The sequence below is a fragment of the Anas acuta genome, chromosome 19, assembly GCF_963932015.1.
Source record: "Anas acuta chromosome 19, bAnaAcu1.1, whole genome shotgun sequence".
Classification (NCBI taxonomy): Eukaryota; Metazoa; Chordata; class Aves; order Anseriformes; family Anatidae; genus Anas; species Anas acuta.
In genome coordinates, this window is record NC_088997.1 from 5131553 (window position 1) to 5143973 (window position 12421).

Consider the following 12421-nt stretch of genomic DNA (forward strand, 5'->3'; position numbering starts at 1 on the left):
AATGGTGATGTTGGGACGGCGCCGGGATCGCCCCGGGCTGGCTACGAGCAGTGGGGCTTAGAGGGATTCCTGCCCACAACCTGCTCCGGGGTGGGATCAATCCTAAAACAGCAGGCTGCAGGTCAAATGAGGATCGAGGGGAAGAGGCTCGGCTGTGGGGTTGGATCCTTCCAGGGCTCCCCGACCCCGCAGCTGGCACTGGGGGCCGGGTGTTGGCAGGAGATGAGATGGAGACGCGGTGCTTGGGGCCGTGCGTGGGCAGGGATCTGCTCCAGCCCCACAGCAGCCCCTGAGGCTCCCCACAGGCTCTTTTCCTGCCCCAGCAGGCCCCAGCTTCCCCCCCAGGAGCTCTCCCAACTTCCACCACATCCCCCCCGCTGCAGCTGAAGCCCCCCGGCCTCAGCACCACCCCCACCTGCCCGTACCCCACGCGGTGAAACCCCAAACTCCCATTTTCCCTCCCATCACCTCTCCCCCAGTGCTCCCACCGCCCTCCTGCAGCACAGAGGGGTCAGGCATCACCCAGTTTCCACCAGCAGGCACCCCAGTTGCCTCCCAGTTTCCACCAGCAGCGCTGGGCCAGCTGTGGGGCGGGCTGGCTGCCAGCCCCGAGCAGGAGGCAGGCAGAGGGAAGGTGCCAGCCTGCAGCAGCCCTCGGGAGAAGTTGAAGGCAGGGTGAGGGCAGACTGCAAGTCATGCTGATGTGAAATCCCTTCCCAGCCCAGCCTCCACATCACCGGGGAGGGCTGCAGCCTGTACCCGTTCCTCGCTCCGCATTGGGGCTTTCCTTGTGGGGTGAGCTTGGCGAGGAGAGGAGCTCCTCCAACCCCAAATTGCTTTTGGGGTGGCCACAGCTCGGATAGGAACAGGGCACGGGGCTTGGTGGGTACCCTCAGAGCCCTTGCTGCTGCTTGTTCCCTTCTCAGAGCCCTCACGAGCATCAGGTGCAGCTGCAGGAGAGGTTTTGTCTTGGGTTTATCCTGATTCTGTCCCAGGTCCCTGCTGCCCTGATCCCTCTTCAGCCTTCCCTGGCCCCACACACCTTGCCAACAGCTCCCGCTGTCTGTTTCGAGCCCCTGACCTAAAGAAGTTGAGGGGTTGGGAAGTTTCTGGCCTGCACCAGAGGTGGCCGAGCAGCCACAGAAAGGAGCAGCACGGAGGGAAGCAGCGCTGAGCCCTCGAGGTTTCTCACCCAAGGGAGCGTCACCACCCGCCTCCCTCAGCCCAAAAGTTGCCCCCGGCCTCTCCCACAGCCTCCCATCCTCTCCCCAGACCCTACAGCAGCTCCACGCTGTCCTCATGAAGTATTCCTGCAGTTGGTGGAGGCTCAGTGCTACCCCAAAGGGTTTAGGGGCTCTCCCCCAGTACCCGGAGCCACCCCACAGCAGGGGAGCTTGGAAGCCTCGCACCGCATGAAGGGAATCTGGAGCCAAGAGCAGCTCAAAGGGGAAAAATCGTGACCCACGGCCCCAAAACAGCAGCAGCAATCAGGGGAGCTGCCCCTCAGGACCCCCTGCAAGAGGCTGGAAGGGAACTGGCTGTCCCCCTGCCTCTGCTCGATTGCTCCGATCAATATTTGGCCACCGCCTTCACTGCGCCTCTCAGCACTTAACGCCAATTATCTCTATCAGCACTCCACCTCCAGTCCCTGCTCACCGAGTTCTTAGGGCTCTCCAAGCACTCCAAAAAGCTGCTTTCATCCAAAAGGTTGTGGCAACGGGGCTGGCCCAAACAGCAGCTGGCTTGGAAACAGCCCCTGGTGAGGGACTGTGGGGAGGAACCACGGGGCAGCCGGGCTCCAGCTCACACGCTGCAACAAGGGGAGCGTGGATGGTGCCAGAAAAAAAAAAGAAAAAAAAACAAACAAAAAAACAGAGTGCCTGCTATTGTGTTAGCTTGAGGGTTTCAGAGCCTGCAGCCTAAGCAAATAGTTTAAGAGGTGGGAAATGGCCTGACACCAAGCTTGCAGCAGACCTGAGCTGTGAATTTGGTTTTGCTACAGGTAGCAGCAGCCTCCTGGGCTCGTGGTGCACCCCACGGGGGTTCTGTAGGGCGCTGGGAATCACCACAAATATTTACTAATAGCAGCGTGACAAAATGCACCAGGATAGCAGCACGGTGCTGTGCACAGGTACCTGCACCAGGAGAGCACCCCCTGAGAGACTCTCGCAGGGCAGCTGGCTGCTGCCAGCCTACAGCAGGAAGGAAAAGGAAAGCCCCCGTTTGCTAAAAACGGAGCCCCAGCGGTTTCCTGCAGGCTCTCCGGCGTGGGCCACACGGTCACAAAACACAGCAGGAGCCCCTGGGTGGTTTCACAGGGTTTATTGTCCCGTCTGTACAGTCCTCCATGCAGCTTAGATGATTCCAATCTGCAAAGAAGCAGAAGGGGTTGAAACAGCTGGCAAAGAGGCAGAGCCTCCGCCAGACATCGCCACCACACATCTCCCACATCCTCCTGCTCTCCGAGGACAGGTTTCCTCCTCCCACACCCGCCCACGTGCCTCACATCGTGGTTCCACACACCACCAGGATCCCCGTGCTGCTCCCCACAGCTCTACCAAGGGCTAAACCCGAGCCCTTTCCAGCAGGACGGCCACCTGCAGTGAAATCCCTTCCACCCAGTGCTTTTGGCACCGTTTTCCCCTGAGGGAGCTGCCCGCAGCGCTGGCTGAGAACACTGTGGAGCCAAACACCACTTCAGACACGCCTCCTGCCTCCTCTCCCACCCTTCACAGCTCCTGCAGAGCTGTGAGTGGAGCCCCTGCCTGGAGGGGGGAAAGAACTGCAGCTCCCAGGAACTTCCCCACAGAACTCGGTGGATTTTATGACCAGGAAGTGTTCCTGTTTACAAACACTCTCAGATCCTGCAGTAGCACCAGCGTGCTTCAAGCAGAAGCATCTCATGTGGACACCAGAAGAACAGCCAGGTGTAGAAAATAAGATAAGAAATGGAAGTTTGACAGATTTCCAAGATTTCTCACCTTGTTGGCTACATCCAGCGCATCGTAATCTGGAGCCAGTCGGACGTAAGCCTTTTTCTCCCCGTCAGGCCTAGAATGGAAAAGGAGAGATCAGCACAGAGACACGCGCTCCTCGCACCTACTCCATCCTCCCACTACGGGATGTGCATCAGTGGTTCCTTTGGAAACATCAGTTTGCTCAGGGATAAAACATGTTAACATCATCTGCACAGAACTCCCTCAGCCTTAGAAGAGCTCCCTGCTAAAGCCAGCTTCCTGCCTGCCACTAGTTTACACTTCCACCAAGATGTGCTCAGTCAGAAATTGCTTTTATCAACATTTTAGCACTGAGAACACTACAGAACTTAATTCCACGCCTCCTCAGAGCTCCCACAGCACTGCTGAAACTCACACGTTTTAAGCTTTCTGTTGAAAGCCACGCTGAGCACCTGAAGTACCAGACACCCACTGGTGACCGGATTTCCCCCTCTCACCTGATCAACGTGTTGACCTTGGCCACGTCGATGTCGTACAGCTTCTTGACAGCCTGCTTGATCTGGTGCTTGTTTGCCTTGACATCAACGATGAAAACCAGAGTGTTGTTGTCCTCTATCTTCTTCATCGCCGATTCTGTTGTCAAGGGGAACTTGATAATGGCATAATGGTCCAGCCTGCAGGAGAAAGGCCCCTGGGTTAACAAAAGGATGGCAGGAGCTGTACCTATGCTTCAGAAGCTTTCGAACACCAGGTTTGGGGTGCATCAGTTACCAAAAAAAGTTTTAATCACAAACTCTCAGGCTTTGGTCGCTTGAAATCATCACCTGCACCCCGAAACACGCTGCCACCAAAACAGGGCTGAGCCCAAAGAGCAGCACAATGGCCAAGTCCCACCCTCAGACCCACACAGAGGGGCCAGGCTCCCACACAAGGGGCCGTCCCCACCCCACAAACGCTGTGCCAGCCGCACCCCACACCTACTTATTTCTCCGTGGGGCGCTCTTCCGCGGATACTTGGGCTGCCGCCTCAGGCGTAGGGTTTTGGGCCTCCGGAAGGTGGGCGACGTGCGGATCTTCTTCTTCTTGTGGCTGTGGACGCCCTTCAGGACGGCCTTCTTGGCCTTCAGCGCCTTGGCCTTCGCCTCTGTCTTCGGAGGCACGGCTGTGACAACCCCACGGTCAGCACAACGAAGGATCTGCGGGCCCAGGCGGCTCCCCGAGGGGGCACCCCCACCGGCAGAGCCCCTCCGAGTGCCCCCCCCCCCTCAGCCCCCCTCAGCCCCAGGCCTCCCGCTGCAGGCCGCTCCCCCCCCCCTCCACGTGCCCGCTGCCCGGCACCGCACCGCGGCCCCCGGGAACCCCGCAAACCTCCGGAGCCGAGCCCCGGGCACTCCCTACACCCCTCGGGGAGCCGATCGCACCGCCCGAGGGCCGCCCGCCCCTCACGGCCGCCCGCGCTCACCCTCCTTCTTCGCCTTGGGCGCCATCTTGGGCCGCCGGAAGCCGAAAGGGGTCTCCCGCCCCGCGCCGCACGGGCTTATAGCCCCAAATCGCGCGAGATCTCCTTGCACCCCCTCTCGCCGCGAGGCTTGCTGGGAAGCGTAGTCCTTGGGGGGTGAGACTCTCGGACGCATGCGCAGATCGTTCTGTACCCGCGGGGCATTATGGGGGTTGTAGTCCCGCTCCTCTCCCCGTTGTCACCGGGGGGGGTCCCGCGGGGGGGGGGGGTCCCGGGGGTCCCGGGGGGGGGCAGGGGGAGGCGGCAGGGCCCGGGCCGGCAGGACCCGCGGTGCCGGCCCCTCCCCGCCACGGAAAGGCCCGAGGGAGGGGCCAGGAGGGCGGGGGTGCAGCGCCGAGCAGCGGGAGCGGGGTAACGGGACCCCCCCGGGGACACTGGGGGGGGACATCGGGGTGTGGGGGGGGGATCCGGGGACACGGGGACACGGGGACAGGACGGGACACGGGGCTGAGGATGGCCCAGGATGCACGGGAAGGGGATGGGGGGGGGGTAAGGGGGGGTAAAGGGGACAGGGGGGGGCACAGGGGGACATGGGGGGGGCACAGGGGGACATGGGGGGGACACAGGGGGACATGGGGGGGGACAGGAGAGATTTGGGGACGTGGGGACATGGGGACGGGGGAGTGGGGGACTTGGGGACACGAGGGACTGACTGGGGGACGGGCGGGATGTGGGGAGGGTGGGACTGGGGGATGGGGGACAATGGGATTTGGGGACGGGGGGGGGGATGGGGACATGAGGCGGGGGACAAAGGGACATGGGGACACGAGGGGCTGGGGACGAGTGAGATTTGGGGACGTGGGGACAGCGGGAGGTGAGGAGGAGTTGAGTTGGGGATGGCAGGGCTTGGGGACACGGGGACATCGGGACTTGGGGACATCGGGACTTGGGGACTTGGGCACACGGTAACTTGGGGACACGGGGAAATCGGGATTTGGGGACATGGGGACAGCAGAATTTGGGGACACGGGCACAGCACCACCCCCTGCTCCGTCCCCCCCAGGCCTCTCGGTGGCCCTCAGCCCGTCCCCGTCCCCGCTCCGTCCCCGTCCCCGTCCCCGCTCGCCCCGCTGGCCCCAGGGGACCATGAACGTGCTGGCCCCCGTCCGCAGGGACCGGGTGATCGCCGACCTCCCGCAGGTGACCAGGGAGGGGACAACAGCCCCGGGGTGGCCTCCGTGAGCCCCACGACCTCACCGGGGGTCCCTTTTTTGTGTCCCCCCCTCCCCGTGGCAGTGTTTTCGGAAGGAGGCCGCCCTGCACGCCCGCAACGCCTTCCACCCCAGCGTGGCCAGCGCCTGCCAGGAGCAGCGGACGGGCACCGTGGGGTGAGGAATCCCCCCCCCCAAAAAAAAAAAACAAGGAAGGGGGGGGCTCAGGGGTGTCCCCCCAAAAAAATTAGGGGGGTCCCTGCGTTGGGAAGGCGCCGCGTGGCTGCCGGCGCTGCCTGGATGCGTCACGGCGCAGGAATGCAGCCGGGGGGGGGGGCGCGGGGGTCCGGGCTGGGGTTGTGGCTGCTGGGTTTGGGGGGAGATAACGGGGGGGGAACGGGGAGGATGGGGATATTTTGGCTTCCCAAAATGGCTGGTGTTGGGGAGGGGGGGGAGGTACTGAGTGCTGTGCCCCCCCCCGCAGTGGCTGTGTTCTGCTCTGCCCCGCAGGTTCAAGATCTCCAAAATCATCGTGGTGGGGGACCTGTCGGTGGGGAAGACCTGCCTGATCAACCGGTAACGGGCACTTTTTTGGGGGGGGGCACAGTGAGAAGAGCCCCCCCAGGGGGTCTGACGCTCATCTCCTGCTCCCCCCCCAACCCCCCAAAAAGCTTCTGCAAGGACACCTTCGACAAGAACTACAAGGCGACCATCGGGGTGGATTTCGAGATGGAGCGCTTCGAGGTGCTGGGGGTGCCCTTCAGCCTGCAGCTGTGAGTTGGCGCCAGCCCCCCGCCCCCCAAAAAGCACCCCCTGACCCCCCAAAAAGCACCCTCTGCCCCCCCCAAAAGGCTCCCGCTGCCCCCCCTGACCTCCTTTCCCCCTCTGCCCCCCCCTCCAGCTGGGACACAGCCGGCCAGGAGCGCTTCAAGTGCATCGCCTCCACCTACTACCGGGGGGCACAAGGTGAGACCCCCCCCCCAACCCCGTGTCCCATCCCCGCCGACCGTCCCCGTCCCCATCTCACCTCTCCCCCTCCCCTCCAGCCATCGTCATCGTCTTCGACGTTAACGACGTGGCGTCCCTGGAGCACACACGGTAGGTGACACCCAACCAAGGAGGACAGGGACGTGCTGGGGGGGGGGATTTGGGGACATTTTTGGGGATTTGGGGGCACGGGGCTGTCACCACCCCGGGCAGTGCTCAGCCGGTGACGTTGGCACCCGCAGGCAGTGGCTGGCTGACGCCCTGAAGGAGAACGACCCCGCCAACGTCATCCTCTTCCTGGTGGGCTCCAAGAAGGACCTGAGCGTGAGTGTGTCCCCCTCCCCAGGACCCCCCCCAGCTGCGTGGGGGCCGTCCCCAGCCCCCCCACACCCCCATTTTTTGGCAGACGCCGGCGCAGTACAGCCTGATGGAGAAGGACGCGCTCAAGGTGGCCCAGGAGATGCAGGCGGAGTTCTGGGCCGTGTCCTCGCTCACCGGTGGGTCCCAGCTGCGGGGTGGGGGTTCATGTGGCCCCCCCCTTGGTGAGATGAGGGGCTCAGGGGGTCTTAATCCCGTGGGGCAGGGGAGAACGTGCGGGATTTCTTCTTCCGTGTGGCGGCGCTGACCTTTGAGAGCAGCGTGCTGGCGGAGCTGGAGCGCGGCAGCGCCCGCAGGATCGGCGACACCGTGCGTGAGTACCCCCGGCTGTCCCCCCCCTGGGTGCCCCCCCTGGGTGCCCCCCGCTGCCCCCTACCCACTCCTTTTTCCCTCCAGACATCACAAGCAACCAGAGCGACCTGTACCAGTCGGCGCCCCGCAAGAAGCCCAAGTGCTGCCAGTGAGGGGGCAGCCCCCCAGCGCAGCCCCCCTGTAACGCCCGCGTCTCCGTACCAAAGAGCAGCGGCCCCGGCCCCCCCCCCGGGGAGCCGTCCCTGGGGCCGGGGCTGGGCAGGGACCCCCGCGGCCCCCTTAGCTATGCAAACCCATTCCGGGGGAGACGCTCCCAGCCTTCCATTTGTTTTAATAAAACGTGGTTTTTTATGCTTTTTAAAAAAGGTGTTGGGCCGGTGAGCAGCGGACAGAGCCAGCGGCAGGGTGCAGGAGGAGTTGTTAATTTCTTGGTTATGCCAAAACCCAAACTGGGCAGCAAATGCCCCAAACTGGGGGTGCAGCGTGCCGGCCCCAGCATCATTCCCAGCCCGTCTGGTGGCGGTCGAAGCGTGGCTGCAGGCGGGGGGGCACGCAGTGGGCGCACTTGTAGCGCTCCCGGATCCACCGTGCGCCCTCGCTGTCCTCGATGCAGACGGCTGCGACGCCTGCGGGACGCGCAGGGAGCTCAGCACCCACTCTGACCCCCCTGGGAGCACCCCGGGGTGCCCCCTCCTACCTGCCACGACCCCCCCGAGCCGCTCCACCAGCCGGATGGCCGCTCGCATGGTGCCCCCGGTTTCCACCCACTGGTCCACCAGGAGGACGCGCAGACCTGGGGAGGGGCAGAGGCTGCGTCCGAGCACCCGGTGCTCTGCGCCGGCAGCCCCCCCCGTGGCGGGAGTGCCCCCTGGGCTCACCCGGCGAGACGGTGTCGGTGCGGACCTCCATCACCTTCTCCCGGCCTGAGTAGTCGGTGTAGGGCTCCGACAGCGTCTCCACGCAGAGGTGCCCGGCTTTACGGATGGCCAGGAAGCCCTTGCGCAGCGCGGTGGCCACGGCGGCACCTGGGGGTGGCCGCGGTGCTGTCAGCCCCCCGCGGGGACAAGGTTTGGGGACCCCGGGCTCGCCCGCATCCCCCCTCACCCAGGATGAAGCCCATGGCATCGATGCCGGCCACCAGGTCGATGGGGTCCCCCTGGAAGGGCTGCAGCAGGTCGGCCACGCAGTCCTGCAAGGCCTGGGGAGACAGCGGAGGTGCTGGGTGCCCCTAAGGGTGCCCAAACCCCCCGGACCCAAAGCCCAACCTAGGTGCCAACCCCCCCTGGGTGCCCCCTGTCCGGGTGCTGGGTACTTGCGGGTGGCAGTAGAGCCGGGACGGGTCCAGCCAGGCGTAGTTGGGACCTTTGGTGTTGGGGGCCATCAGTGCCAGGTACCAGCCCTTCTCGCGGGCGGCGGGGACGTGGCTCAGGTCCATGCGCGGGGACAGCAGCGCTGTGAGCACGGGGGGGCTGCGGGTGTGCAAGGGGGTGAGACCCACACACTGCAGGACTCCCCATGGCTCAGGGCACCCCAACTTCCCCGTGCACACCCCAACTTCCCCATGCACACCCCAATTTCCCCATACACACCTCGATTTCCCCCAACACACCCCAATTTCCCTGTGCACACCCCACAGCCCTGCGCCGGGCTCCGTACCTGGGTGCCGGCGGTGAGGCCGAGCGGAGCGGGACTGTCACGGGGACCCAGAACGGTCACGGACAGCGACAGCTGAGCAGGGGCAGCCCCGCAGTGCCGGGCCCCCTGCCAGCACCCTCGGCCAGCGGGGACCTGGGCCGGTGCCAGGCAGGAGCCGTGGCGGTGACGTGCCCCCAAGGGGAGCACTGGGGGGGTCACACCCCTGCGAGCGTGTCCCCAGCACCCAGAGGTGCCAGGGCTGGGTGTGCAAAGCATCCCATGAGTGTGAGGTTTGGAAACGGCAGAGCCGTGCTCAGGGTGCAGCTTTTTGGGGTCTTTGGGCTTCTCGAGGCCGCGCACGTCCCCGCTGGGGCTTTGGGCACCGTCCTGCCCTGTCAAGCGCTGGCTGCACCGGCCAGGCTGCGCATCCTGACTGCAAATGGGCTTTGGCAAAGGGGAGCCTGCAAGGGGTGACGAGCCTTTGGCAGCTTTGTTGGGAGCTGCCAGCCCTGGCAGAGCACAGACCCCAGGAAAAACTCCATTCAGCTGGGGGCTGCATCGTCCCCGTCTGCGTCCTGCCCACGGCACGGCCCTGCTGGGTGCTGCAGCTCCTTGTATCCGTCGTGGCCATGGGGGAGCGTGGCTGGGGCTGCGAGGGTTGGCACCTTGTGGGGTGGGACTGGAGCATTGCTCCCGCTGGCTGCACTGGCACAGGCTGCACCGCGAGGAGCTGAGCTGTGCCGTGCCAAGCGGGGCATGCGATGCTGTGCCATGCCGAGCTGTGCCAAGCGATGCCATGCCGAGTCGCACCATGCCACACCATGCCATGCCATGCCAAGCTGTGCCAAGCAATGCCATGCTGAGCTCCACCATGCCGTGCCATGCCAAGCTGTGCCATGCCACGCTGTGCCATGCCATGCCACGCTGAGCTGTGCCAAGCAATGCCATGCCGAGCTGTGCCATGCCGTGCCACACCAAGCTGTGCCAAGCAATGCTGTGCCAAGCTGCACCTTGCCATACCATGCTGTGCCGAGACCTGTTGATCTGAGCTGTGCCATGCCAAGCCATGCCATGCCATGCCAAGCTGTGCTCTGCCATACTGTGCCGTGCTGTGCCAGGCAATGCCATATTGAGCTCCGCCATGCCATGCCATGCCAAACTGTGCCATGCCGAGCTGTGCCATGCGATGCCATGCCATGCTGAACTGTGCCAAGCAATGCCGTGCCGAGCTGCACCACGCCATGCCATGCCGTGCTGTGCCATGCCATGCCACACCAAGCTGTGCCAAGAAATGCCGTGCTGAGCTGCACCATGCCATGCCGATCCGATCCTTGCCGTGCCGAGCCGTGCCGAGCCGTGCCGCCCCGCGGTGGGCGGGCCGTGCCGTGCCGAGCCCCGCTATAAGGCGGCCCCTCCGCGCTGCTGTCCCCGCGGTGCCATGTGCGCCCCGCGGCCGCTCCTCCGCCTCCTCCTCCTCCTCCTGCTGCTGGTGGTGGTCGCCCCCGGAGCAGCCCCGAGCCCCGGAGCGGCCCCCCCGGGGCGGCCCCGAGCTCGCCGTGGGCTCACCTACCCCGGGACGCTGTGGTGTGGAGCTGGGAGCAACGCGGATGCCTACGAGCAGCTGGGTAAGGAGAGAAGGAGCCTGTCCCCATCCCTCGGATTGTCCGTCCCCATCCCATTGCTGGTCCTCGTCCACCAGTTTGCCCCATTACAGGGCTGCTCCATCCCAGTCCCCATCCTGGTGCCATGATCCATCCCCGTAGCATGGTCCCAGTCCATCCCACTCCCATTCTGGTCCCCAGGTGCTGGTCCAGTCCCTGCCCCAGTGCTGATCCAACACAGTCCATACCCAGTCCGTCCCCTGATCCCCATCCCAGTGCTCATCCCATCCTCATCCCCAGACTGGTCCCAGTCCAACCCAGCCCATCCTGCTCCCAGTCTCACCCCCACTGCAGTGCTCACCCAGCCCCAATCCCCATCCCAGTCCCAGCCCCGTCCCTCCCAATTCCCACCCCAAACCTCACCCCAGCCCCACCCAGCCCCTTCCTGCACCCCCCAGGGGAGCACCGGGACACCGACCGGTGCTGCCGGGACCATGACCACTGCCAGCACGTCATCCACCCCTTCACCTCCCGCTACGGCTACCGCAACCTGCGCTGGCACACCATCAGCCACTGCGACTGCGACCGCAGGTGAGCCCCCCCAGGCCCCCGGGGCTGTGTGTGTGTGTATATTTGGGGAGGGGTCCCGGTCTCTCCGTGACCCCGGTGCCGTGCCGCAGGTTGAAGGAGTGCCTGCAGCAGGTGAACGACACGGCCTCGCGCGTGGTGGGCCAGGCTTTCTTCAACGTCATCCGGGTGCCCTGCTTCGAGTTCGCCTACAAGGAGGAGTGCGTGGAGCCCTACCTCTACGTCTGGTGAGTGTGTCCCCCCCTCCCTGTGCGTCCAGCCCCAATTCTGTGTCCCACACCCACCCCTGACCCCGCGTTGTCCCCGCTCCCCGCAGGTGCAGGGCGTACAACACGGTGGCCGTGGCAGTGCCCAGGGAGCCGGTGCTGTACGAATTCGGCGGGGAGCTCATCGACAGGGCGGCGTGGCCGGGGGGGGACGATGCCCTGAGCCCCCCTTGGGGAGGAGGAGAGGTCCCGGCGCAGCGCCGTGCCCGCCTGCTGCCCGCCGCCAAAGAGAGGAAAGGGATGAAGGATAAGAAAAAGAAGGGGAAGGGGCTGAAGAAGAAGAGCCCTGGCGAATTCGGGGAGCTGAGCCACGATGCGCACGCCGCCCACGCTCCCCCCGGTGCCCAGCCGGGTTCGGGGGCGCAGGACCTGCTGCCGGAGCGGGGGGAAGCGGCCGGGGGCAGCAGGAAGAGGAGGAGGAGGAAGGAGAGGAACAGAAAGAAGAGGCTGAAAGGCAAAGCTGAGCTGGAGGCTGTGTGAGCCCCGGCTCCCCGCGCGGGTCCTCGCTGTGTTAATAAAGTAGGGCGTCGAGCAGATGGAGCCGTGTGGAGCGGGGAGGAAGGAGCACGCTGAGGGGAAAAGCCTTGGGTTAAGGCTGATGATGGGATGGGGAAGGGGGAAGGGGGTCTTGCTGCCTGACCTGCCTGCGGGCACTCGGCTGGTCTTGGTGCACAACCCCTGAGAAAAGGAAAACCCGAGGGTCTGAAGGGTTGGGCCAAAAGGAAAAGGTCTGAAGGGGCTTGAGGTACTCCCCGGTATTCATGGAGGCTCATTTCATGCTCCTGAGGATGGCAAAGTCACCTCCCTGGGGAGGTAAGACCCCAGCTCCTGTCCCTACTCCGGCACAGGGCACGGGTTTGGGGTCTCTGCTCCAGCTGGCTGAGCTCCAGCTCCCCGGGGAGTTATTTCCCCGGAGCAGCAATGACCGAACTGCAGCCCCCCAGCTCTGCCCCCCCTTTTCCCAGGCTGGGAGCGAGGTGCTCAGCCCCAGCAGCTCCTTTTGCAGCCCCACCAACAGCTCACCCCC

The 12421-nt window shown here is 64.7% G+C and overlaps 4 protein-coding genes and 2 non-coding genes across 7 annotated transcripts; 2 read left to right on the forward strand and 4 right to left on the reverse strand.

Annotated features, from left to right (window-relative positions):
- Positions 1-2306: 2306 nt before the first annotated feature.
- Positions 2307-4580, reverse strand: RPL23A (ribosomal protein L23a). The gene is made up of 5 exons (XM_068655901.1): positions 4420-4580; positions 3939-4119; positions 3455-3631; positions 2982-3051; positions 2307-2369 (listed from the first exon to the last, which is right to left on the reverse strand). The coding sequence occupies exons 1-5, from the start codon at positions 4442-4444 to the stop codon at positions 2355-2357; spliced, it is 468 nt and encodes a 155-aa protein (XP_068512002.1). The 5' UTR covers positions 4445-4580; the 3' UTR covers positions 2307-2354.
- LOC137842439 (small nucleolar RNA SNORD42) lies at positions 3125-3191 on the reverse strand. Its single transcript, XR_011089070.1, has one exon. It is a non-coding gene; the product is annotated as a small nucleolar RNA SNORD42 (small nucleolar RNA).
- On the reverse strand, positions 3715-3788 carry LOC137842440 (small nucleolar RNA Z17). The gene has a single exon (XR_011089071.1). It is a non-coding gene; the product is annotated as a small nucleolar RNA Z17 (small nucleolar RNA).
- Positions 4581-4670: 90 nt separating the features above from the next.
- RAB34 (RAB34, member RAS oncogene family) lies at positions 4671-7669 on the forward strand. The gene is made up of 11 exons (XM_068655900.1): positions 4671-4827; positions 5480-5616; positions 5713-5804; positions 6138-6203; positions 6299-6400; positions 6529-6593; positions 6674-6725; positions 6857-6938; positions 7021-7111; positions 7198-7305; positions 7389-7669. The coding sequence occupies exons 2-11, from the start codon at positions 5563-5565 to the stop codon at positions 7454-7456; spliced, it is 780 nt and encodes a 259-aa protein (XP_068512001.1). The 5' UTR covers positions 4671-4827; positions 5480-5562; the 3' UTR covers positions 7457-7669.
- On the reverse strand, positions 7618-9306 carry LOC137842154 (adenine phosphoribosyltransferase-like). 2 transcript variants are annotated; one of them, XM_068655899.1, is made up of 6 exons: positions 8961-9306; positions 8617-8773; positions 8409-8502; positions 8183-8329; positions 8002-8097; positions 7618-7930 (listed from the first exon to the last, which is right to left on the reverse strand). In XM_068655899.1, exons 2-6 carry the CDS (start codon positions 8737-8739, stop codon positions 7803-7805), a joined length of 588 nt encoding a protein of 195 aa, XP_068512000.1. In that variant the 5' UTR covers positions 8740-8773; positions 8961-9306; the 3' UTR covers positions 7618-7802. The 2 variants fall into 2 exon arrangements, with proteins under 2 accessions (XP_068512000.1, XP_068511999.1); XM_068655898.1 differs by having other exon boundaries at positions 8914-9007.
- Positions 9307-10357: 1051 nt separating this feature from the next.
- On the forward strand, positions 10358-11930 carry PROCA1 (protein interacting with cyclin A1). The gene is made up of 4 exons (XM_068655897.1): positions 10358-10564; positions 10999-11131; positions 11221-11355; positions 11445-11930. The coding sequence occupies exons 1-4, from the start codon at positions 10378-10380 to the stop codon at positions 11872-11874; spliced, it is 885 nt and encodes a 294-aa protein (XP_068511998.1). The 5' UTR covers positions 10358-10377; the 3' UTR covers positions 11875-11930.
- The last annotated feature ends 491 nt before the right edge of the window (positions 11931-12421 follow it).